The sequence below is a fragment of the Xenopus tropicalis genome, chromosome 7 (assembly GCF_000004195.4).
Source record: "Xenopus tropicalis strain Nigerian chromosome 7, UCB_Xtro_10.0, whole genome shotgun sequence".
In the NCBI taxonomy this organism is placed as follows: domain Eukaryota; kingdom Metazoa; phylum Chordata; class Amphibia; order Anura; family Pipidae; genus Xenopus; species Xenopus tropicalis.
In genome coordinates this window covers 99,198,791-99,224,891 of record NC_030683.2, presented here as the reverse complement: position 1 = coordinate 99,224,891, position 26,101 = coordinate 99,198,791, and the positions used below count along the sequence as shown (strand labels likewise).

The 26,101-nt window shown below is 37.0% G+C and overlaps 2 protein-coding genes across 3 annotated transcripts in view; one reads left to right on the top strand and one right to left on the bottom strand.

Moving 5' to 3' along the window:
* The window catches only part of tnfrsf25 (TNF receptor superfamily member 25), a 34,132-nt gene extending 18,602 nt beyond the window's left edge, over positions 1–15,530 (top strand). The window contains exons 3-10 of the mRNA XM_031906647.1: positions 2,548–2,676; positions 3,255–3,386; positions 5,317–5,398; positions 6,091–6,158; positions 7,171–7,275; positions 7,822–7,841; positions 10,454–10,550; positions 14,887–15,530. Of these exons, the coding sequence (XP_031762507.1) occupies positions 2,548–2,676; positions 3,255–3,386; positions 5,317–5,398; positions 6,091–6,158; positions 7,171–7,275; positions 7,822–7,841; positions 10,454–10,550; positions 14,887–15,173 (920 nt within the window). The 3' untranslated portion in view covers positions 15,174–15,530. The remainder of the gene's footprint in view (positions 1–2,547; positions 2,677–3,254; positions 3,387–5,316; positions 5,399–6,090; positions 6,159–7,170; positions 7,276–7,821; positions 7,842–10,453; positions 10,551–14,886) is intronic.
* Positions 15,531–18,587: 3,057 nt separating this feature from the next.
* Positions 18,588–26,101, bottom strand: part of espn (espin) — a 113,496-nt gene continuing 105,982 nt past the window's right edge. The window contains exons 12-15 of one of the 2 annotated variants that reach the window (XM_018095454.2): positions 22,612–22,686; positions 22,048–22,127; positions 21,911–21,922; positions 18,588–21,133 (exon numbers count right to left, since the gene is read on the bottom strand). In XM_018095454.2, coding sequence (XP_017950943.1) covers positions 20,986–21,133; positions 21,911–21,922; positions 22,048–22,127; positions 22,612–22,686 — 315 coding nt within the window. In that variant the 3' untranslated portion in view covers positions 18,588–20,985. The remainder of the gene's footprint in view (positions 21,134–21,910; positions 21,923–22,047; positions 22,128–22,611; positions 22,687–26,101) is intronic. The other variant, XM_018095455.2, reaches the window with a different exon arrangement.

The following is a 26,101-nucleotide window of genomic DNA, read 5'->3' as shown; positions in this document are numbered from 1 at the left end:
TTCAATAAAATTCACCAACAGGGATTATTCTTTGTTTTAACATGTCATGGCAACCAGGGTCAGACTGGGAACCCTTGGGCCCACCAGAGAACCTCATGGGCCCCACTTGCCACTGCCAGCCCTGGCTGCCACAACCTCCACTCCCCCTTCCCACCTGATGCCCCAGACTTTGCGCATGGATCTACGAAGGCAGTGGGCCATTCTAACTCTGATAGTGGCAGAAACTTAAAAGTATTGCTTATTCTATGTAAACATAAGGAATTCTCGGAAAAAGACCCTGGATCACCTCTGAAATTGCCATTAAATCCCCACAAGACTGAAGCATAGCCAATGGTTTCAAAGTACAATCAGGGCAGTACGCTAATCAGATTCCCAACTAAAGATAAGTTTTGCCCTTATTGGGGCCTATTGATGCAGTACAGGGTTTTCTGATAAACATATGTAAACCCAAATATTGGTGAAAATGGTGACCATTCTACTACCTTGGCTCTGCTGTAAAACCCAGTGGGTAAGCTTTTACCGTTATGCTATTTCATGTAAAAGGAAATTTTAAGAGTGATTCTGAGCCTATTTTCCCAGTACTTACTGAATGCTATTCCATGGAGAGCTTTAACAATGCACAGGGAGCACAATCAAACACTCATTACCGAAGCAGCCCCCAATCATGATGACAGATTAAAAATGGCTCAGCTATTTACTATTCATTATAATAAAGCAGATTCAAGACAAGGCCCAGTTTTAGCTTTCACGCTCAATAGAGCTCTATAAAAGTCCTTAATTATAGTGTTCGGAAACCTGCATGCATCCAAAGCACTAGAGCTGTAATTAAAAAGTGCGTCACATACCTGTCAGAGATCAATACTGTCCCCCTGGCTGTATATGTATGTGAAGTTTCATATAGATATATTGTACAAGATAGATAGATAGATAGATAGATAGATAGATAGATAGATAGATAGATAGAGATAGTAGATAGATAGATGATAGATAGATGATTGATTGATAGATAGATAGATGATAGATAGATAGATAGATAGATAGATAGATAGATAGATAGATAGAGATAGTAGATAGATAGATGATAGATGATAGATAGATAGATAGATAGAGATAGTAGATAGATAGATGATAGATAGATGATTGATTGATAGATAGATAGATGATAGATAGATAGATAGATAGAGATAGTAGATAGATAGATGATAGATAGATGATTGATTGATAGATAGATAGATGATAGATAGATAGATAGATAGATAGAGATAGTAGATAGATAGATGATTGATGATAGATAGATAGATAGATAGAGATAGTAGATAGATAGATAGATAGATAGATAGATGATAGATAGATAGATGATTGATAGATAGATAGATAGATAGATATAGTAGATAGATAGATAGATAGATAGATAGATGATAGATAGATGATTGATAGATAGATGATTGATAGACAGATAGATAGATAGATAGATGATAGATAGATAGATAGATAGAGATAGTAGATAGATAGATGATAGATAGATAGATAGATAGATGATAGATAGATGATTGATAGATAGATAGATAGATAGATAGATAGAGATAGTAGATAGATAGATAGATAGATAGATAGATAGATGATAGATAGATGATTGATAGATAGATAGATAGATAGATAGATAGATAGATAGAGATAGTAGATAGATAGATAGATAGATGATAGATAGATAGATGATTGATAGATAGATAGATAGATAGATAGATAGATAGATAGATATAGTAGATAGATAGATAGATAGATAGATAGATAGATAGATGATAGATAGATGATTGATAGATAGATGATTGATAGACAGATAGATAGATAGATAGATGATAGATAGATAGATAGATAGATAGATAGATAGATAGATAGATAGAGATAGTAGATAGATAGATGATAGATAGATAGATAGATAGATGATAGATAGATGATAGATAGATGATTGATAGATAGATAGATAGATAGATAGATAGATAGATAGATAGATAGATAGATAGATAGAGATAGTAGATAGATAGATAGATAGATAGATAGATAGATAGATAGATAGATAGATAGATAGATAGATAGATGATAGATAGATGATTGATAGATAGATAGATAGATAGATAGATAGATAGAGATAGTAGATAGATAGATGATAGATAGATGATTAATAGATAGATAGATAGATAGATAGATAGATAGATACAGTAGATAGATAGAGATAGTAGATAGATAGATGATAGATAGATGATTGATAGATAGATAGATAGATAGATAGATAGAGATAGTAGATAGATAGATAGATAAATATATATATGGATAATAGATAGGGTAATGGTACAAGACTAGGCCTCCCTGCTGTAACTTTCCTGTGGGAAAAGTCATTGTGACAAAACACGCAGCATTGTCAAAGACTGTTTACATGTTTGTGCTACTTGTGACTCTTCTTTTCAGTATATGGGGAAGCTATCCACTTTTCCATTTCCCATGTTTTTCACTATAAGACATACACTTATTTTGATTCTTGATTTATCTTAGGGGAATACGTTGAAACTCCATGTTCAGTTCCTGGAGAAGAGCCAAAATGTACAGCATGTGGAACTGGAACTTACCTTGAGCATCCAAACTATTTATCCAAATGTCGGGCCTGTCACTATTGCCATATTGGTAATAAATACAATTGTGTTTTTGTTGTCGTCTGTAAAACACAGAATCGAATGTATCATCTAACAGCTTTACCTTCTACACCACCAATAATTAACTGTGAATGTGTAATGGCACATTGTGCTCAGTTACTGAAGCAAATCTGCATTAAATTCAACCATTTTCTCAAATAACCTCAATGAGATTCTAGTTCATCCAGAGGGCTCTGTTAAGCAGGGTGCTCCAAAGGCCAGTCTTGCATGAACTCAATAAGCAACACCACAGACACAGACTACACAGTCGCTTGCCCCCGTGCTTGCCTTCTCCTATACAAATGGGGCCAAAATTAAGCAGACAGGGCACCTACAGAGTTTGCCCTTCCCAGTGAGAGCTGGCAAATATCAACCAGAAGATTTTTTCACGATAGCGATGTGGAATATGTTGGTGCTGTATACATATGTGTTAATAATAATAATAATAGTGAGTGGTGTACTGTCGCTGCTTAATAATCTTCTTCTGGCCATTGCAAAGTTAAAGGGTCCTACTAATGATTTAACGAGTTATTACTTCCTAATATAATATCTTATGTTTTCTTCTTCTAGAGACCCAGAGTATAGCAAAGAACTGCTCAGCTACTGCTAACACCCAGTGTAAGTGTATCGAGGGAAGATACAGAAAAGAAGATCAATGCCTTTTGTGCACAAAATGCATAAACAGAGAAATACTTAAGAACTGTAAGTAAAAAATGCGCACACACATTGTTATACAACTCCAAAGCGCAGATTCCACAGAACAGCATTTTAACATAGTTAAAATTATATTATAAGCATGAGGCTTATAACACCCAGCTCCAATATATAGGAATACCATTTGCCACAGAGTCCATTTTAAGCTGAATAATATCTTTTTGGACTGTAATGATAAGACATCACCTTGTACGTGAGGGTAACTAAGCTGCATGAATCCATATTGGTGGCAAAACAATCCTATTGGGTTTTGTAATGTATAAAAGTTTTTAGTAAGATGATCCAAATAATAGGTCCAGAAATGACAGGTTCCGAGAATATCCAATACCTTTTTAAAAATACTTGAGATCTAGAATTGAATTGATAATTCTGTATTGGGTGCACCTTGCTTTAAGTTTGAATAAATAGAATAATCTGAAAAAGGTATTTAAACTTGAAATGATGGTTTTTTTACACTTGTATCATCTTTGTGATGAACTGCCTGGCCGGTAAGTATGATGCTTGATGGAAATCTAGTAGGGTAGAAATAGTATAATATATAAGTCAGCAATTTCTTCCCAGCAAAGTTAGGGTGGCAAAAAGCCTCTCTTTGTAGCCAAATATCCAGTTATTACACCCATGCGGTCCCCTGGCCCCCCCAGCACAGTAAAGGTAATCACTTGGGGGCAAGGTGGTGCCTCAGGGCAGCTCTTGTTCTAGAATCGCCCCTGCATTCATCAAGCTGCTGTGTTGTAATATAAAAGATCACTGACTCATCCCTGGTCCCCCTTTTTTGTCCCGCTCTAAATAGACAATGCCACTTTAAGAAAGAAAATATGCCTTTTGATAAATAGAATATAGGTCTGGTAAACATCAAAAACACATTTTTTAAAAGCAACCCCCTAATGGCACTATATCTTTTTTTTGTTTTCTCTACCACCAACCCATCAGAAAGCTGATGTATTGCAAATATATATTGCGGCCGCTCAGAAGCCACCAATCTGATGCTATTATTGTAATGCCTATTTCCGAGGAATTATCTTTCTTCCTAATTTGTCACAAAGTTATTTTTGTCTGTTTGAGGAAGTTCCTACTGAGCCATTATAACAATTGTGATACAAACGCTTAATTTAGTAATAGAGTATAGCAACTTGTCTGCTATTAGAAAGGGGGCTGCAGGTTTTATAACTTGCACCAGTGACGTGTGCATTTCTTATTAAAAAAAGCAAATATCTGTATATGCTATTACATTTGCTAGCAAACTGTATTACATTGCTAAATATGATGTTTTTTATTCTTTTTGAGCTAAAAACTTGAATTTGAGTTATGGCTCAAAAACTCAAATGTCTGGTATTTATTAAGTGCACAAAACCTCAAAAATAAACTCGAATGTAAAAATTCACCTAAAAAATTCATCTAAAAGCTTGCGAGTTTCAATAGAAGTCAATGGGAGTTGGTGGGCAAAACCATATTTTCAATTCGAGTTTGTAAACTCAAAAATCTGAAGTATTTGTGTTTTTATATTGGCACGAGTTTACCACATTAATAAATATGCAAGTATTCGATATGTGAGTTTAATCGATTAAAAAAAAACAAACTGGAAATTTGATAAATAAGCCCATTAATGTCAAAATGCCAAAAGCTTCTGTAGTGAGTTTTGCAGAGAGTCAGAATACCCATTACCAGGTTTTTCAATTTTTTTCCTTAGCCTTTTGCTGACATCTTCTGGTCAAAGTAGGAAACTACCCCACCACCCAAATACTAATAGCAGTATAAAACATAATCAAGATGCATGCACTTTATTACCATACACGCTAGGTACAGAACTGCACAGCTGCTCCAGCCAATGGAACCTTGTGCTAACATTATTGTTGTTGGAAAACGGGTTGTTGCTTGTAGTGATAACTGCAATTAATTGTACTATTTACGCACCTTTTAGGTTCACAGAATGAAGACACAGAGTGTGGTCAGTGTTTGCCGGGATTCTATGAGGATCAAAACAAATGCCAACCTTGCCCCCAGTAAGTCTGTCTGTCAATATGACAGGTTATGTTTTTTATAACTATGACATAGGAAATATATTTATAAAATATAACTATACAGTTCAGATTATAGTTAGCTGTAGCAGGGCAATCTAAAGGCCATATTGAGGTAATACTTGACCACAGTTATATATATTCCAGTCTGTAGGCCAGAAAGGGTAAGGGGATAAGACTTGGGACAAACAGTTATTTATCCTTCAGCCTTTTGATATATCTTTATCTTACAAGTTAACAGGACCCAGCAAATACTGAACTATACTACAGGGCAGGAACCTTCTGTGTCTCACATGGCACTTGTAACCGCCTTTACTTATATTTAGTGTAAATAAATATACCCTTTTTGTAGCACAATTGTACTGTCAAAATATACAGCACTGTGAATACAAGCAGCACAATATAATATTCAATATATTTTTTATAACATTTGTGTTAGTAACGCGGTCAAAATGCCACTCACCATGTGATAACAAAGTATATTTATTGTGTGGAATAGCGTTACAAATGATATGCAAGGTACAAATTGCCAATCAAGGCACACCTGACAGCTTACAGCAAATAATCTGAGTAATTTATGCATTTGTATGAATGTAATATTTATGTGTATAAGAGGTGTGCCCAAATACTTATGAACACATTTGTTACACATACAAATTACTTGAAATTTTCTGCAGATCATTGCAGCCCTGTGAAAATCAAACAGATGTCACCTGCACTATACTATGTAGTCCATTACATAAAGGTAAGTACACATTACTACAGTATTCTTGACTAAATGTTATGAAGAGAAAAGATAAACACAGTGATGTTTTCTATAGGAATATTTTTAAAAAGGTAAAAGTGCCTCTTGTGGTCACTGAAAGTGGGGCAGTGAGTAGAACATAGTGTATGGTGCCCAGGGTGGAAAGTAGTGGAGGTAGCTGGCGTCAGGCCCCTAGGCATCAATAGCACTTTCTTTATATCAGCCAATTGAGTCTGTGACTCAGGCCCAGACTGGGATTCAAAATAGGTCCTGGCATTTCAAGTACACAGAACCAAACAGCCCCCACCAGCCCAATAAATACTGACTATCTGTCTGTGGCATCTTACAGCATTTGCCAGAATCCACAGATTGCCAGTCTGGGCCTGGTGAGACTCACTACCCATTCCCTTATATTATATAAACGCCCTTCGGCAATTCCCATTACCTACTGTTTCCAAGACATTCTAAAAGGGGGCTCCCTGTTTACATTGCAGCCTAGTGATTGAAATTTATGATAACCATTATAATTTATTAACCCATTACAAGCATGATATTTGACAGATCCTCTGCACGCATGGAGGTAAAGTAACGACAGGTGAAAACTTGCTTTCAGTGCTGAAAAGTGGGAGGATATAATAAAAGGTGCAATGTTTGCCCAGGTGTAGTAACCCATAGAAACCAATAAGGTGATTGCTTTTAAACAAGAGATTAGTAAATGCTGCCTGCTGGTTGTCAAACTTTGCACTTTGTATTACATAACCACAATCTACTACTGCAAAGACGCTCATCATCATGACAGTACTTCTAATATGAGGGGATTATGAATAAGCAGGGACAATCTTTGCTTATTTCTATGATTGTATAGCAAGCTATAAGATGTTTGCTTTCATTATTCAGGCTGTACTGGTTTAGTTATTAAATATGAGTATTATGGGAAAAAAGATATAAATTGACAAATTATATAATGATAATATAGTATAACATCTGCCATATAATCCAATTTCTTTCTCAGTTTCAGAGAATCTGTACATCGGATGCAGTTTAATAGGACTTCTGGCTGTTTTGCCAATTGTTGTAATTTTTCTTTACTGTTGCAAAAGAAAGAAGGAATCGTTGGGTAAGACAGTTAATCTGCATAATACTACTACTATGCATGTTTTTATTTTCCAGACTAAATATTTTTAATGACAATGGCTGGGCATACACCTAAAATTTGTATTTGTGTATCTTTCCTTGTAAACTATCTAAAGGGGCCATAAAATCAAGGTTTAAGTACATTCAGCCCTGCTCTGTGGCTCTTCTCCCTCTGTTGCTGTTATACTCCCCATGAGTTCATAAATTCTTATTACATTCAATTATAAAGCACAAGTATATGTTACTGCACTGTGATTAAGGGTACATAACACAGACATCTAGGCAAATACCGTAGATACAGAAAGTAATGAGGGCCCTGCACATAAGGAATATATACAAGTGCAGAAAAAACTAAGCCATGAGTATTGTACTGCCAAACAGAACCTTCTGTAGGCTGCCTGTCCACATAGAGGCTCCTATATAAACAATCACAGTCATACTCTTAGAACATTTTTTATGCTTATGTTGTTTTTGGAAGTAACATATTATTTATGTTTTATTCATTAAATATGTTATTTCTGCTTTACAGAGGAACAAGAAATCATTCTGGTAAGCACATTTGCTCAACATGCATCCATGATATAAGTAAGCTGTTTTATTCATTCCCAAACTGTAGTTAATACTCCTTCCCCACCCCTCACCCCTGTGCATTTTATCAATACAAATATAGGATCTATTATGTAATTACCTAGTATGAAACTAGGCTTTCTGGTGTGTATCATTTTAAAGGAAATCTATATATATATATATATATATATATATATATATATATATATATATCTTAGCAACTAATTACACACTTTTTTTCTTGGGGAGGGATTAAGGTCTGGAGGTTTTTACTTGACAAAGGTCTCAAGGAGGACCAAAACTTTGAAAACTTTGGAATAACAAATAAACTTTATTTCTTTTTCACCATACTTTTAAGTCCTATGAGTGCCCTGCTTTATATGACATTCTATATATATATATAATTGTTCCAACTTGCGATGCAAAAAAACCCAAAATAAATGGACATGGGTGCGTAGTCAACTCAAATCACAGCGAGTCCTTCCGTGTATTCATATATTCTCCAACCGAGTCGCACTCTGTAGTAGTAAAACAAGATTTTTATTACAAATCATTTAAAAGAAGTTCCATATAAGAACAATCCAATAGAAGAAATATGAACATCAGTCAGGCATACCGCTCAGGCGCAACGTTTCGGGAAACTTTGTACTCCCTTTCTCAAGCGCAGCAGCGTGGCCATCTTACATATTTCAAAGCTTATCTGCTAGTTATTCCGTGTATAAGAGGAAGGCGGAAGTGACGTAGCGGGTCACCATGGAGACCGAACACAATAAAGTGTTCTATCTACATAGAAGCCGCTACACCAACCCCGTCAAAATTCTCTCTGTATTAGCAACCTAGTATTAATACAAACAACTTTTTTCAAACATAAATCACAAATGACACAGATTTGGCAGTATATACATCGATACTTTCATATATCATGGGACTTAGAATTTTTGTCAAACAGAATATTTGTACATAACGATAAGAGTCACATATAGATTACAAAAATAAATGTAAATCAAAATCCCTATTTAACCCCTTAGGGGCAAGTGTATCCAAACGGTGTATCCATTCAACCTCTGTTTTTTTCAAAATATTAACCCGATCACCCCCACGTTTGGGAGGTGGGATATATTGTATAATTCGAAACCTTAAATCTTCTGATGTATGTCCCATCTCCAGACAATGTCTGGAGATGGGCCATATGTATATGTATATGTATCTATATGTATCGAAAGTATCGATGTATATACTGCCAAATCTGTGTCATTTGTGATTTACGTTTGAAAAAAGTTGTTTGTATTAATACTAGGTTGCTAATACAGAGAGAATTTTGACGGGGTTGGTGTAGCGGCTTCTATGTAGATAGAACACTTTATTGTGTTCGGTCTCCATGGTGACCCGCTACGTCACTTCCGCCTTCCTCTTATACACGGAATAACTAGCAGATGAGCTTTGAAATACTGTATGTAAGATGGCCACGCTGCTGCGCTTGAGAAAGGGAGTACAAAGTTTCCCGAAACGTTGCGCCTGAGCGGTATGCCTGACTGATGTTCATATTTCTTCTATTGGATTGTTCTTATATGGAACTTCTTTTAAATGATTTGTAATAAAAATCTTGTTTTACTACTACGGAGTGCGACTCGGTTGGAGAATATATATATATATATATATATATATATATATTGTGAGAGATGCAGTAAATAAGATTATTGTTTGGTGTATTTTCCACCAGTATTAAAGGTGGTATACAAGTACCAGGGTAAATGTTTTTCAGAAAGTAGGGCTGTTGTCATGTTAGCCAGATAAATGAGTTCCTGGAGTGAATTGTGGGAGAGCAGGAAAGACCTTCCATTCCGTACTCCATTTAGTATTTTCAGTTGGCCAGCTGTAAGGAGCTGCCTGATTGGGCTGCAGGGGAGCAGCAAATAAAAGGGCTGTGGGATTACACAGCATTGTTGGGGGTTGTTGACCCAGAGAAGGGGTATTGACTCGCAGAGTGGGGGTTGGGGGGGGTGAGTATACAGTAATATTATGTACTGCATCCTTCACAATATACATCAAACATTTTTTTTATATGAAAAATGTTGCCCTTTTACATCTTTAGACACTGAATAATAATACCTAAATTTTTCATTTTGATGGTATGCCTGCTGAGAACAGTGCAGTTTTGTTTATGTTCTTGTTACCCACTGTTGTCTAGTAACTAAGTACATGGGACAAATTAAAGATTCAAAGCTGTATGCATTAAATATGTGTTCCATTAATACTGCATGAAGTATGCTTTCTCTGTGAGTCAGACTGAAGTAAGCAGGGCTTATGCAAAGCCGGCTAACTGTGCATATGCTAGACGGACTACAAAAGAAAGCATGGACGCAGTTCTGCATATATTATTTAGGAACAAAGTCATTTCCCAGAACTCACTGCAGAACATAAAATAAATAAATCATTTACTTTACATTAAATATTATGGAGGAAATGAGTTCATTATGTGTTTTCAGAGGCATATTGGGAATAAAAGCAAATACCCCAGTGAATTTGAGAGACTGTAATTTTAATTATATTGTCTTACTATGTTTAAATCTTAAATGCATTCCCTTTTTTTCTAGAGGGAGCCTGAGACATCAGTAAATTTACTAATACCCAATCAAGTGGGTGGGAAACCAGAACATTCCACACTAAGTCCTTCTTCAAGTAACGATAATGGTACCTTAAAATATAAAATGTTTCTATGTTATTTTCTATATTGTATGGCGATTAAACCAAAACTACCATTAAATATAAGGGAACAGTCATGGAGTTGTTTTTGCCCAACCCTGTAGCAATATGATGGGTATTTTGGCTCAGGAATAGCAATGCCCTGGGACGCTGGGTTAACCTTTGCATTGCTCTCCATTCATAAATGGGGCCCTGGAAATACAGTAAATGGTAAAAGTGCCCACTAGTATACTGCAACCTGTTACCCACTAGTATTTAGAAAGGGTACCTAGGTCTGAGCTGCTGTAATGGGGGCATTGAACACGTTAATCCTAAAAGATTTGTAGGTCTGGCTGTCCCTACATGCCAGCATGAGAGTTTTCATTCTACTTTCATGCTTAACAGTCCCCTATCTGGACAAACCATTGTGGTATATTAATAGCTTATTGGGGTTTGGTCATATAATGACTGGGAAAGCTGGAAAATCTTTGAGCAAGAATCCCCTCAGGTACTTTATCAGGAGGACTGAACTGCATGCAAAGACAGAATCAGTCCAATTTGACCCACTGGGGTGGCCAAATTATGTAAAGGTCTTCTCATTTGGGGACCACACCAAACAAGTCAATCTATACATGTCTAACGTGCCTTAGACTGCACATGTCTATGCATACCCTTTGTACTGCTTTCCTTTTTATCTTACTCTCCTGAGTTTTGGGTTCATGCACATTACACACTCCTCTGTTATTTGGTATTAGGGCAGTCCAGCTATTACAATCACAATTGTATTCTTATTATTTCAATCTAAGCTAAAAGTTGCATTTAGAACAGTTTCGAGAAGTAATCCAAACACAGGCATGAAGTAACACAAACAGAGTAATATACTACAGGCTTTGAATTACAATGTTTGTAGATGTTGTCAGGACAAACCATCGGAAGCAGTTCTAGACTAACACGTGTAATGGCTGTAATATGACTATCATTGACCATGCTGCGGTGTGTATCTAGAACTCTGACACTGAGACTACACATTCATTCATTAGACCCAATAGAAATAATGTAGTAATGTACACCATTACCAATCTAAGTGCTCATTTGAGAATTAAGGATCATTTACAGGAAAGTACAGTTCTTGTGTTTGTACCTAATGAACTTGTTTAAGCACATTGAGCTTCATATACATCAGATAAATCAGATTGTATAGAGAAAGTATACAGCTCAAGCAATGTTTCAAGTTACAATATCTTTGATTAGATGGTAAATAAAATCAATGTCCAGTCGTGGCAGTCGATGACCTATAACTCTCTATTAGCCCTTAATGGGTAACTTGGCCAGCATTTATCCTAAAGAGCAGATTTTAAGAGTAAAGCACATGTGCTAATAGGAGACATCAAGTGGCTGATTTTTTTGAGTTGGCTGAACTCTGATCACAAGAAGTCTCCTCAGGGGTTTCAGTATGGAGCCAGGCAATATAGTGGAAGTTGATTCCCGGACAAAATCACTCTGTGTATGGTCAGCTTTCTCCTAGACTGCACTCTGCATTCATGAATCATATGCACACAGTCGGTCTAAATAGCAATTTTTGCAAAAGAGATTTTGCCTTTTATAAAACCCCTGTAGCACAAAGGTGAGTAAAAATTACTTGGCCTGGGGCAGAATGCATAGTATGGAAAATTATACAGGGTCTTAAATGGCTGATCCTGCATAAATGTTATATAGGCCCTGACCATAGCAAGGGGAAGTTGGTTTTGAGTTTAGATTTTTAGCCAAAAGGTCAAGTAATTGTTGGAACCAGTCAGCAGAGGTTGATAACAACACAAACAAAAACATTGGAGTATATCATATATTGTGGTCTGAGATATGATATTGGCTTATTGAGTGAAAAAGAAGAAGAAGAAGCATACAATTATTATTGTAGTTGACATAATGCAATATTTTCCCATTGGGTTGATACATTAGTTCACTATGTTAATATTTAAGGTCATACAGAAAGAGGATGATTCCAAGGGGAAGTAAACATGGGTAAACTAAGTTAACCTCAATAAAAATGGGGGGGGGGAACAAAGCAGAGTTTCATTGGAGACATAATTTATGCTTAAAGGACAATGAAAGGTTAATATAAATTAAAAGTAAGTCTAAAGGCATTCTTTTTAAGTACTTACTGCATATCTAAATTCCCAGATCCCTGCTTGCTTCTCTGAGATATGGTGCTGGCAGCCTACAGCAGTGTGAAGACTACAGTGACATCACTGAAATCTCTCTGTCCTTCCTGTAGGCTGCCAGCGGCAGCTTTCCTATTCTCTGAGCATGTGTGTAACTTGATCCTGTCTCCTGTTCTGAGCTACACATGCCCACCAGCCAATCAGATCGGATCTGGCAGAGGGGAGGGGGGGAAGGGAATGAAACACATGTGCAGTACGAAGCAAGGAGGGAAAGGAAGGGAGAATACCTTTTTAGAGATGGCTGCCTGTTCTAGAAAATGTGAAGTAAGTGTGACTGAGTAAATATTTGATTAGGTGAGCCAAAAGTGTGGCGTTTTTACTAAACAATAGGAGGACTATTGGGCAGTATGCTTTTTAAATTTTGACTTGCATTCTCCTTTAATAGTTGCTACATCCAGTTCTGTATGCCTTGTTCTCAGGGTCTAGGCTTTATATTTGTCTGTAGTTGCAAAAAGATCCCATTTGGCCCATACCATTGGGGAATCGTGCCCCATATTCTGTCTGTGATGTAAATATTTTTTTTGGGGTTGTATCTACAGAAAAGGATTCAGTAAAGCAATTGGTATGTCACTTGAGGCAACCCAACCACAGGCTGACCAGAATATGGTTTCTGCATGCCCTTCTCTCTTCACCTTTGGTTTCCGGCCACAGATACTGACAGATCTTTAAGGAGAAATATACACCACTTTTAGACATGAGCTCATTCAGATGAACACTTACATAAGCACTATCTCACCTTGCAGAAAGAATTATAAATGTATGTTTCTTTACACAGACATACCAAATTCCACCGACCGAAAGGAAACCATGGCAGTCTCTCTTTGTTCACAAGGATGAGCTATTTACCCCCTTAAGTGCACAGTGTAATGAAAACCCAACACCACTTCGAGATGTGATGGATTCTAATTCATGAAGTCTTTCTCCTTTCCAAATAATCTGTGGGCCGCTTACTATGGAAGACAGTTGGACTTCCAGAATCCATCATTTTACAAAGGAAAAATGAAAGGAAGGTGCTGCATTACACTGTGAACCAAAGGGATGTTGGGAAATGGTTCATCAGCTTATCATGGTTTCCTTCCAATATTAGGAATCATATATGGATGTGACATTTATATTTATATTAAATAGTGTTTATGCACCTTTTCTACATAATACAACTGAGCTCATGTCAAAAAGGGGGATATAGTTTCTCTTTAAATGCACAAAATTCCAGTGTTGTCACCAAGTCAGGCCAGGCTGCAAAACATACACTACAGGGAAGCAGAGAAGGAGGGAACTAGGTTATAATAGGGTAGTTCCAAGAACAGGACTTGCAGATGATTGGTTAGGGAACAGTTAAAGGAAAAGGAAAGGCATTTTGGCATTTTACTTCCAATAGATTAACCACAATAGTGCAAGCTAGAATGCTATATTTATTCTGCAGAAAGCTTTACCATATCTAAGTAAACAACCCTAGAAGCTCCCTCTTTTTGTTTAAGATAGCAGCTGCTATTTTAGCATAGTCTCAGTAGCTTCCATGCTGCAGCTCTAGCTGCTGATAGCTCAGATTACACAGCACAGTTGGGAGGGGGAGCAAGTTGACATGGGAGGGGGAGCAGGAGAAGGGAGGGGGTGAGGGAGAGAGGAGCAAGCTGCGCAGACTTGTGCCGTGCCCTGAAGGATTTTTTTAAGAGAAGGAAGTCTGATACCAAAGAACATGTGAACACAAAAGAAGAAAAGAAACCGTTTTTCTTTTGATAGAGGTATCAGTGCAGCTTTTGTGTGATTGCTTATGGCTTTATTTGCCTTTCTGATAAAGCTTACTACTTAGCTTTTACCTTTCCTTCTCCTTTAACCAAGCAAAGGTAATGACAGGCTGCAAATAAAAAGGAATGGCATAGGCACAATGACAGTAACTAAAATCGGACCAGGGACCAGGACCAATTCAGTCCTATGTAGGTAGGATGGTTTTGTGCCTTCAGGCTAAAGGGTACTGCATGTTTGTGAAAATGTGGTCTTATTTATTCCATTTATTCTCCTCTCTAGCTAGAAGGTCATCCTCTATATTTTCAAAGCTGCTGTTTTGCAAGAATAATAATCTCTTAATGCTATAATAGCATCACTAATAGACTGTTTAATCTTCACAGATGGGCACTGCCGTATTCTGCAGAAAGGAAGAACTCTATATGACATTATCGACTGTGTCCCTGTCAAGAGGTGGAAAGAGTTCATGAGAACCCTTGAACTTCCTGACAAAGAAATAGAAATTGTAGAGATAGAATATCGCAGTTTTCGAGATCAGCAGTATGAAATGCTCAGGAGGTGGTGCCAGTTCAACATGGCAGCCGTGGAAACAATATACCAGGCCTTGGAGAGGATGAACCTATCAGGGTGTGCAGATGAGCTCAGAAATAAGATTGAAAGTTATACCTAACTTTATGGTGCTGGAATACTCTCAGAACACACTAACTGCAAGTTCTAAAGTTTCTTCCTGGAGGAGCGTTATTTAAAGGTACTGCACCACGAGGCAGAATTAAGAGCAAGATTTTCCACTAAACGCTAACCACTTTTAACAAATGTGATACCAAGGAAACGAAATATTCAGAAAACACAAAAGCTGGAAGCAGAAGTGTCTGCCAATGAGAGGTGATAATAAGAACTCTCTGCCAAAAGTAAACCAGTGCCAGTGCCTTCCTAAGAAGCAACTGAGAATGTCACATGATAACCGGAAATAATTATTTAGCAACATTTAGCATGTGAATAGCAGATAATTAAAATCTACATATTTAAATAGTTTACATTAAAAATATTCAGGAAAATAACTGGAAGGCCATTGTGGCCCTCCAAGAAATTTATGTGACCCCCCCTTCCCCCATACCAAGGGATTTTATTGGCTTCTTTGTATGACATCACCAAGGGTGTTGTGAATGACAGACCAATTACATGGAGTCAAATGGACAATACTGCCTTAGATACACATTTGAAATAGGTATCAAAGACAAACATAAAAATTAATTTTCCCTTGACACAAGCCCACAATATGTCGCAAGAAGGTATGAATGGAGAAACTTTGCCTCATAGTTCAGCAAAGAAATGCTTGTAATTACATATTGTAAATTATTGTATTCTAGAGGGTAAAGTTAAGGGTACCAGAGAAGACTCTAATAACAAGGATTACTTGCCCAAAGGATTAATGGTTGAGCAGGGAAAGGAGTTAGCTATATAACACTAACCACACCGTTATATATGGATGTGCAACTACCCTGCAGGTACCACTAGCTTTTACTAATTCACATTAAAAACCAGAAAAAAAGCCTTCTGATACAGTCAGCCCAACTATATTACCAGTTTATGCAATATAATGGAAATAAGCAATAGAAAACACTCATATCTACATCAAAATCTCCATACTGTGGCCTAAGAAGCAATTGCTCCCTACAGCTAAAAAAGGTTTTAGCGCCCCATCTGCCAAACATTTTAAAATACCTTTCAGATTTTGCCCTCTGTGGGCTGTGTATAAAGATATAACCTTGAAATGTATGGTCCCAGAAGTCTACTGTGTCTTCTAATATACTAATATTTCTTTACTATCCCTTATGGTAAAGATGCCTTGATGATTTAGACAAGCAGTCATTTTTTTACCATTTAACTTCATACAGAAATAATTATTAGTCTATTTTGATTGTGATTGTGTATAATCATTTTCTACTAGAAACTCTCTGGCCCTTGCATGTGGTTTCATACAGCAGAGCATTTGCTTGCCCTACTATAACCTGTATATAAGATCAGGACAGGTGGCATGCAGGTTAGATGAGGCTCTCCAAAGCCTGCCTATTGTTTCTTTTTGTTTTCATTACATGACATCATCATTTTATTAGAATACATGAGGAGTAGTGCATAATTGTTATACTACATGGAAGTTGGACATCACAGAATCAGCCTATTTACACTTTTTGCCTGTCTCTGTGCCCACTCTAAGTAATGCCATGAAAACAAGAATTGAATGTCATGCTTTTACATTTGCTGTACATTTGCTGTTTTCTTTGAAGTTGCATAACATAAGTCATTCAAGTAAGTACAGGTGCCCAAAACTACATTGAACTTATATCCTCTTCCAATTGTCTCTCAGGCAGGGTTTTTCTACAATGAATAGCTCCAGTCTCTCACTCCAGATCACTGGATCTTGTTAACTGCAGTTGTAATAATGATACTGGTTCAGTCCATTCATGTAATTCATGCTTAGCTTCTAGCTGGCCCAAAGGAAGAGGGGAGTCCATCTGAAGCTCTTTCTAACTGAATGCCAGTCCCAGATGTCCCTGCTTTACCTCCCTTTCTAGCAGGGAGATACCACCACTGAACCTGTTTGGTTTTAAACAAAGTATCTTTTATAAAGTCAGTTTTTATGAGTAACAATTATTTATGTCTTTGTACAGTTTATTTTTTATGTAGAACTATTTTGTTCAGTAATTGTAACTGTAGTTCCTAGGAATGAATAACTGAGGGGAAATCTATTGTATTCTATGTTATATTGCTTCATATGTATAACCTAATACACACTGCGCTTTTCATACTAAACAATATGAAACAAAGAACTTTATTGATGATTCAAATGTAAATGGTCACAAGGAAACGTTCATAAATGAAGGGAAAGAATTGGTATTATAGTTCATCTATGTATAATAACAGGCCCAAGTTCCCAACTTCTAGATAATAGATGTTATACCTGTGTGCATGTATGTATATATATATATATATATATATATATATATACAGTGTGGTTATTTCCATATGGGATCAAACTGTGAATTTTTGCATGTCATATTTCTCTCATGCAGTGTTTATTTATCAGGCCAATTTTTTGCCTACCCAGATTCTCCAAAATGGCTTAGTGTGGTGCTAAACATTCTCACAGGACTTGAGTCCAGGTTCAGCAAAGTGAAAAGTCTTATGATGTTGCTCTGCGTTGACCAGAAAAGCTTCAGATGACCCTTCTGTGCAACTTATTTTTCTGCCAGTTTTGTCTGGTGCTGTTTCTTCAAATTCATTTTACTGAAGTGTAAAACTAGTAATATATTTAAAACTAGAACAAATGTTACATAAATTATGAAAATGCTCAGAATTAAGTCAGTGCCCCCTTCCAAGTGCCTCTACTGCTCCCTGGTTCCCTGGCTCAGGTATCAGATCTGAACTGATGTTTGAACTGTATGTTATTGCCAGCACAGTGTTAAATTGTGAGCAGTTCCCTTAGGTAATTGATACATGTGTGATGGCTAGCTACTAACTGCATCTACATCTTGGAAGGCTGCTTTGCAAGTAAATATACTTATAAACTCATCATGCCATATATATTAAAATATAAGATTTTGAATGGGTTAGAAGACCCTGGTCCTTTCAGTTTTACTTTGATGTATAGGTAGGGGACTTGTTATGCAGAATGCTCAGGACCTGGGGACTTTCTGGATAATGGGTTTCCGAATAAGGGATGCCATACCTGTACAAGGTACTGTTTTTTTATTACAAAGAAAATAGTTTTTAAAAATTAGAATCATTTGCTTATAATGAGGTCTATGGGAGATGGAATGGGTTTCCGGATAACAGATCCCATACCTTTAAACATATTTATGTATCTGCCCATAATTCCTTGCTTGATGGTTAAAACTTTTAAGGTAAATCTATGTGTGTAGCATGAAGCATATCAATACCTTCTACTTTAAAAACACCTTTGAGTATCTTGGCACAATAAATCATATTTAGTCAGTCTAATGAATTATTGTGTGTCATTGCCCTAATACAAGAATTATAGGCAGGAATTATTTGTGTTTTCCCTGCCACAGAAACACAATATACACAGAATGAATAGATTATTTTATTAGCAATTATACAATATAGATCTGTACTTTTTGTAAGCTGGACAAAACCTCTAGAAGAAAGCAGGAAATATATGACATTTGGTAGAAAATAATTGCTATCATGGCAATGACAATGAGTATGGCATCTGAGTATATAGTTTATAAACCAAATGTTAGTATATTTTCCATATATATATATATATATTCTCTTTAAAATGTGTGTTTTGAAAAAAAGGAGATTGCACACCCAACAAGACAGACATTTCCTAGAATCTATCATCATTAAACATTTAAGAATACAGTCTTTATGTACAACATTTAAAAATGCACATTACAATGAAGTGACATGACGGTAGGGGCAATCCTTCTCTGATGTTACAGTTATTTGTATGGTAAACAACTGACTGGGAGATTGGGGGACAGCTGTGGAATAGGTCAAAGTACGAAATGTAATACAATCATCTGATATCACCTTTTTCTCTGTAAAACCGAATTTGGGGAAAAAAGTCACATTTGGCTTTAAAATGGTAATTTTCAAAGTTTTTCATTTCGTGGAAGTGGAGAACCTTTAAGCAAAAACATGATTTTTTTTTCCTGAATCCTTGCTGATTTGTGTACAAAGGAAGTAGATGGTTTTGGTAACTGTCTGTTTAGGTGAAATCACCTGGTTTTCTTAAAAAAAGTGTATTTCTAAGGTTAATGTCTGTCATGTGTAGAATTTATTTGCAATTATTTGAACTGTACTGATCTGAACTTTTAAGTCTCAGTTTTTTCACCTGTTCCTGTAAATAAATGGGGGTAAAATTATAATTCATCTTGGTTTTTTTTCCTGCAAATTATTAGCAAAGAACTGGATGAGAGCATCCATAAACTGGCCATACAAGGCAGAGCCCATGTATGGGGCCCTCAGTAGGAACTGTCTGACTGATATCCGAGCAAATATAGGCTAAATATCTAACTGGAAAGTTTGAAAATCTTGTTGGTCAAGGACACATGGATTCCAGTGCATCTAGGTAGGCTCGTAATATAATATGATCCTCAGCCCTAGATCAGCCCAACTGCACTCAAATCATCTAATTTTAAAAAGGGTTCAAATTGTGTCCAAAACACAATATGTAATTTTATAAATTTGGACAATTGCACAAGTTTTTTTTGCTTCTTAAAAGGGCAGAACCCCCCCTACTATCCAGTAGTTCAGTATCTCTATCTACACAGTGTCCTTGTAAGTGTTATCTACCATTCACGTACAGTTTAAATATAAATATGGAGGAGAAATATTACACATGACAAACACAGGGCAATGTACAGATGCAAAATTCAGAATGATGTCTTATAACAGGAAGCAAAGGGGAAATAAAAACTAAAATAAGTAATGCACTTGTGAAAAAGAATGTTGTGGCATTCAAAAAGAGTATTTACCAATAGTAGTGAGTTGATAAAACATTAATGGTGTCATTTACAGATCCCTGAGGTGCAAGTGTTGAGTGCTAAGAAGCACAAGAGTGTTAATGCTCACTTAGCAAGCACTTGCCCCGCTACAACCTATGCATTGTGTTTCCCTAACTTGTGTGCCTGAATGAAGCATAAGTTATGGGACAACTACATTCCTTCTTCCCAGTCGCTTCTCTTGGATAGAGCGCTGCCTAAAGCAGACAGGTCTGCGCTCCGAAACAAAGCAAAGAGGCCTGGGGCCATCATGCAACAGTGCAAAGAAATGGCAGATCATGGGCTTTTTTTGCACCTCCTTCTCCTTTGTAAATGACCCTTTAAATCTACAAAACAAGTCCCACATAGCATAAACATGAAAGATAAAATAGTATGAGTTCTGTAGATTGCAAACATATAACCTAAAATGTAGTTACGGGCTTCAATGCACTTGTTTGTACCAATATATCAGTAAAAATCTGATATATGACAGCCATATGCCAGTAGACCGCAAATGCTTAGTTATCGGGTAGATTGTTATATAATGTATACACGGCTGGCACAATATTCTGTTTCACCCAAGGGCACTTATTTATAGGCTTTACTTTCCCTTTTCAGCGCCAGGTCTCACTAAATGAATCTGCTTTGTGGAATAAGTTGGCCATTTCATTAATGTTATAATGTTTTTGCTCTATCAAATTTGATTTTTGTACTACTTTGAAGAAAGGGACACCAATTAAATACACAGTGCAATATTTAATCTCATTGGATAAAAATCTAATCCAGCTTGAAATAGCCCCACATTTCCCCATGAAGTCACCTTTATTTTGTAGATCCGAAGTGGTTGTTACTTTCCTAGGTGAAGTTTGCACAGACGTTATCATGACATCCACCAATGGAACAGCTGACAATGAGCATTTAAACTGATTGAGACTGGAGAGCAGGAAGGTGAAAGTTAGAAATACATTGCAACTAATGCTTTGCTATGTCCCCTTTCTTTAAAATGATTTGCCTCTGCCAAGGTGCCAATTTTGTTTCATCATAACCAAGAGTTCTAAGTTTCTCCGTTTGTTCTTTTTCAAGCTCTTCCTCGTCTTTCTTTAATTTCTCCTGTTCTTTCCTAGAGAGGTAGCCATTAAAAAAGGACTTGTTTAAAAAAAGGAATAACATTAACAAAATAATATATCCATGAACATCGGACTGATTTCTCACAGATGCAAATATTCATGCATGTTATGTTTATTTTAGGTCATACTGTAACATGTTAAACCCAGAGGCATCTACATTCAGTCCTAAGGCTCCTGGCATATATGTTGGTTTCTCTGACACCATTTGTATGCCGGAGTTAAAATGCACAAATCTGGCCATGCTGTCTGCCATTGCCTATAATGGAAATCCATGGAAAATCCCATTTCAAAAATGGACCTCTCATCTTATATAGAGACAATAGGGAAGTATACCCTGGTCAGCTTATATAATTTCTCTGTTTGGAAGGACCAATCAGATACCAGTTACCAATCATACTATATATATATATTTATTTTTTTTTGGCACTTTTGTTTTATAAGGATAATATATTTGATGTTGGACAAATAGGAGACTATATTTCACTGTATATTTATAGCTAATAAGAAGGCAGCTGGCAGTAGTATGGGGTGGCATAATGGGCTGGGGGGCTGGCCTATTTATACATTTATACCTCTATATAGTAGATAAAAGAACTCCTGGTAGACAGTTTTTAAACCATGTCCTATGTTATGGCTGGAAAAGTACCTCCCACTCTGTAGCCAATCAGTGGCATGTATAACATCCCAGCACATACCGCTCATGCTACGGATTCGTTGGTCTGTTTATACACACTAATATCTGAAGAACAGAACAAAAAAATGGAACTTACCGCTTCTGTTCTCTGTAACACGTGATGTGGGGGGAGGAATAAGAGAGAGAGAGAATTGTTAACATACAAGGAGACCTGATACAAGGATCCTCCACCCCCCCCCCTGCAGTTCTCAATAAAACATGAACATTGCTTACTTGTCTTCCTCCATCTTCTTCCTCAGGATTTCCCTGCGCCAAGCTGGCAAGGTGGATAAACGGGCAGATTCTTCTTCTTCCTACAAAAAAAAACAAGTGGCTTGTGAAACATTGGGGCACATTTTAAGGGGGTTAAAAAAAACCTTAACTGTTTGCAAAAGTCAGCTCATAACAATCAGTGCCATGATTTTCCAATCTTCTCCATGATCAGATATAGTACAAAAGGGTGGTGTAAGAAGTATGCCACCCACTTACTGCTTAAATATAGATTCCTAGCAAAATGGACCATATTTTCCAGCAACCTAACCATGTTTAGTTCACAATCACTTCATTAGCTGGTCCCTTAACATTCACATGTTTTTTGCAATGTCCCCTCTAAACTTTCATGCAGTACACCACTTCTTCATAGGTTGAATCCTAAACAAAAAACGAATTACCATTTTCTACCATCACACCTAGACACATCTAAATACAGGTATACAGGCATTTCAAGAGAAGGTAAAGGAAAGGGTAATACATATACAATATACTTTCTTCTAATAAAGAAACTTTGTTTTTCCTCACCTGTCTCTGGTAGCTGCAGTTCCTCCCAGTCACTTCTGCCTTACTAACACAAGGTATGATGGTGTAGTTCAATAACTGAAGAGCCACAGAAGAGTGTTACTAGATCTGTCAATGTTGCCCCCCTAGTGCCAAGCAACAACATTTTCTGCTTAATCAGCCTGGCTTTGAGTTGGCATGGTTAGAATTGCCCCACTCTTTGCCACCCAACCTGCTGCCTGACTGTTCAGGCTCCATTTCTCAGAAATCCCCCTGTTAATCCCACCCCAATTCAGTAAAGTTATTAATACATTAGCCAACTAATAGGTAATCCAATTGCTTGGTGACTAGATTGTAATTAGTTTGATAAGTGCAGCCCAATCTTTTTCATGAACTCCTATCCATGGGTGTAGTCACTGTCCGTCGCAACAGAGCAATCTCCTCTAAGTGTTCTAAAGTGTTGCATGGGGGCTCTATAGATGGGTTGTCATTGGCAATTTGGTCATAAAGGACTGGACTAACTGATTTAATCACTCCCTAAATTACCATCTTAGTAATGTTTTAAAAATAATGCCGGCAGGAGATGTCATTTTCAGAAAATTAATGGAAAAAATGTGAGCAAAGGGTGCCGCAGTAAATTAACTACTTTTTAGTTTTTGCTGTTTGTGTATTGAGTTCAGTCAATTGTAAAGTGGCCAGGCTAATCTTTCTTTGAGTGTGCTGCTTAAGGCTAATGTCCCACGGATCTGTAGTCGTCTGCTATAGATCTCTGTTATCGCAGGCGACTAACCACTCTGAAATGCCTTTCCACCAGCAACAATAGGAGTCGCCCATGGAAAGCCCTTCATGTCGCTTCGGTATTCTAAAGTCAGGCAAAATTTCACCCTGCTGACAACTTAACGCGACTTCAGAAAACTGAAGCATTTCAAAGGCCTTTCCACCAATGACTCCTATTGTTGCCAGTGGAAAGGCATTTCGGAGAGGATAATAGCCCCCAAAATATCAGAGATCTATCGCGTGCGACTAAACAACTCTGTGGGACATCAGCTTAAAGGCCATCTAAACCCAAAAAGTATGATTTGATGTAAACTTAGAGTATTTATCTGAGCACTTCCGCAATTTGCATTCAGTTTTTTTTTATAGCGGCTTCTGAGATATCAGGGGTTTAGAATTACAATACCTGGCTTTTGGCTCAACTGCAAACCTGCAACCCTAGGCTGTCAGAAAGTACCTAAATATGCATAGACATTTAGGGTCACTGACACTCTTCAAACTGAGCCTACCTAGCAGTATAAACTGTAAATAAAATTTAAATTGCAAAAGTACATTGAGAAATACTCTCAGTAACTTTATATTAATTTTTTTCCCATTAGATCCCCTTTAAGACTTATAGAAGGCACTTAACCGCTGAGCTACTCCCCCAATGGTTTGGATATCTATCATCCATTATTTATAAAGAGCCCTAGCTAGTTTTACATTCATTTATTACAAATAGGGGACTTAATATAATTTAACAAACAAAGGGTTAAAGAATAAAACTGGTATAACAGGGCTCTGCTCACAAGAGCTTACAACCTAAAGTCTGTCTGTCTATCTATATCTATCTATATCTATCATTACTTATTTATATGTGTGTAGTTATAAAAGGGAACAGGTATATTCTAAATACACCCTTACAAATAAACATACCTAAAACAACCCACAGCCCTTTCCTTGTTGTCTTCCTCTTTTTTGAGCAATCTGTTCCATAAGGCGGATTTGACTTTGCCGAAGGCTACTATGCAAAGGTTATTCTGTTTGAGCAGGAGACACCTGACTCTGCCACTAGTGATGGAACAGGTGTGCCCACTCCCATTGTTCTGTTTCTTTTACAGAATATGTACTCAAGTACTTAGATACTCCATGGAAATCGCATTTCTGTTTGTACATGTAATTACAGTTGGGATAGCTACAATTTCATATTATTAAAAAATATATGTGAGATTTGCTATTCTGCTTAGATAACACAGCATTTCCATCTTTGTCACTCCCTGACAGATCTTTACAATCGATAAGGCATTTATTATGGATATATATATTATATTGCACTTCTTCTCCTCAGCAGACAGGATTTTCCAGCAGTCCTAATCATATTTGACTGTACCCTGACCATGAGACAGTGAAAAGGAGGAGCCCTATAAACAAGGAGTTTAAGGCTACTGTCACGCAGAGCTGATTTTCGGCCTATGTAAAAACGCACTGTGTCTGCCTGGGTGCAACCACACAGAGTGTATTTCACTCCGAAAATGCATACTTGTATGTGCTGAAATTCGCTCTGTGTCTGCAGCCAGGCCAATGCAGTGTCTGTGAGTGCAAACACAGGAGCCAGTGGATTGTGAGGCTGCGGCCTATTTGGAAAGTTGTTCCCTTCCCACAATTGCTCTTAAGAGTCAAGGTGATGGGATTAAATGTAAAATAAAGGTAATTTCAGTTTCACTGTTCTGAACTGTTTAGTGCAACAAAAATATAAAATACTTGGATTACTTGGTTAGAATGCATTTCTAATGTGAGACCTATTTATAAAGACCATTATGAAAATATGATTTGATGTAAATTTAGTGTATTTATCTGATCATATCTGCATTTAAATTTTTTTATAGCGGATTCTGAGATATCAGGGGTCTAGAATTACAACACCTGGCTTTTGGCTCAACTGAGAACGAGGGCACCCACTCAGTTTAGACAAAGGGAGGTTCCGTTTAAATATTCATAAAGGATTTTTTACTGTGAGAGCTGTGAAGTTGTGGAATTCCCTCCCCGAATCAGTCGTGCTGGCTGATACATTATATAACTTTAAGAAGGGGCTGGATGGCTTTTAGCAAGTGAGGGAATACAGTGTTATGGGAGATAGCCCTTAGTACAAATTGATCCAGGGACTGGTCCGATTGCCATCTTGGAGTCAGGAAGGATTTATTTCCCCTCTGCGGCAAATTAGAGAGGCTTCAGATGGGGTTTTTTGCCTTCCTCTGGATCAACTTGCAGTTAGGCAGGTTATATATAGGCATTATGGTTGAACAGATGTATGTCTTTTTTCAACCTAACTTACTATGTTGAAAGCAGGTGTATATTGCTCCCTTAAGAGAACACCAGAAGAACTGAATCATTTCACCATGTCTCCTAGGGAAAACACCCATGGATGGATTTTTTTTTACTTTATTTTTAGCAATATTTTACACGTTTCAGTTTCAATATAAAAGGCACGTGGTTATGAAAAGATAAGAGGGACAGAAGGAATAAGAAAGAACAAAAAGGAGTAGAAAGAAAGAATAAAGATAAGGATTCTCCTGAGTGATATCTATATTTTTAATTGAAGTCTGGGGTTCAAAATTTTGTGCTGGAAAGAACTGGTCCAGTTTGGCAAATCAACCCACACGCTGCACCAAGCAAAACACTTCCCATGTTTGTTGATTTGCGATTAGAAATGAAATCAGCACAGATTTATTGCTGTTATCTCATGTAGCACGCCTGCAGCATG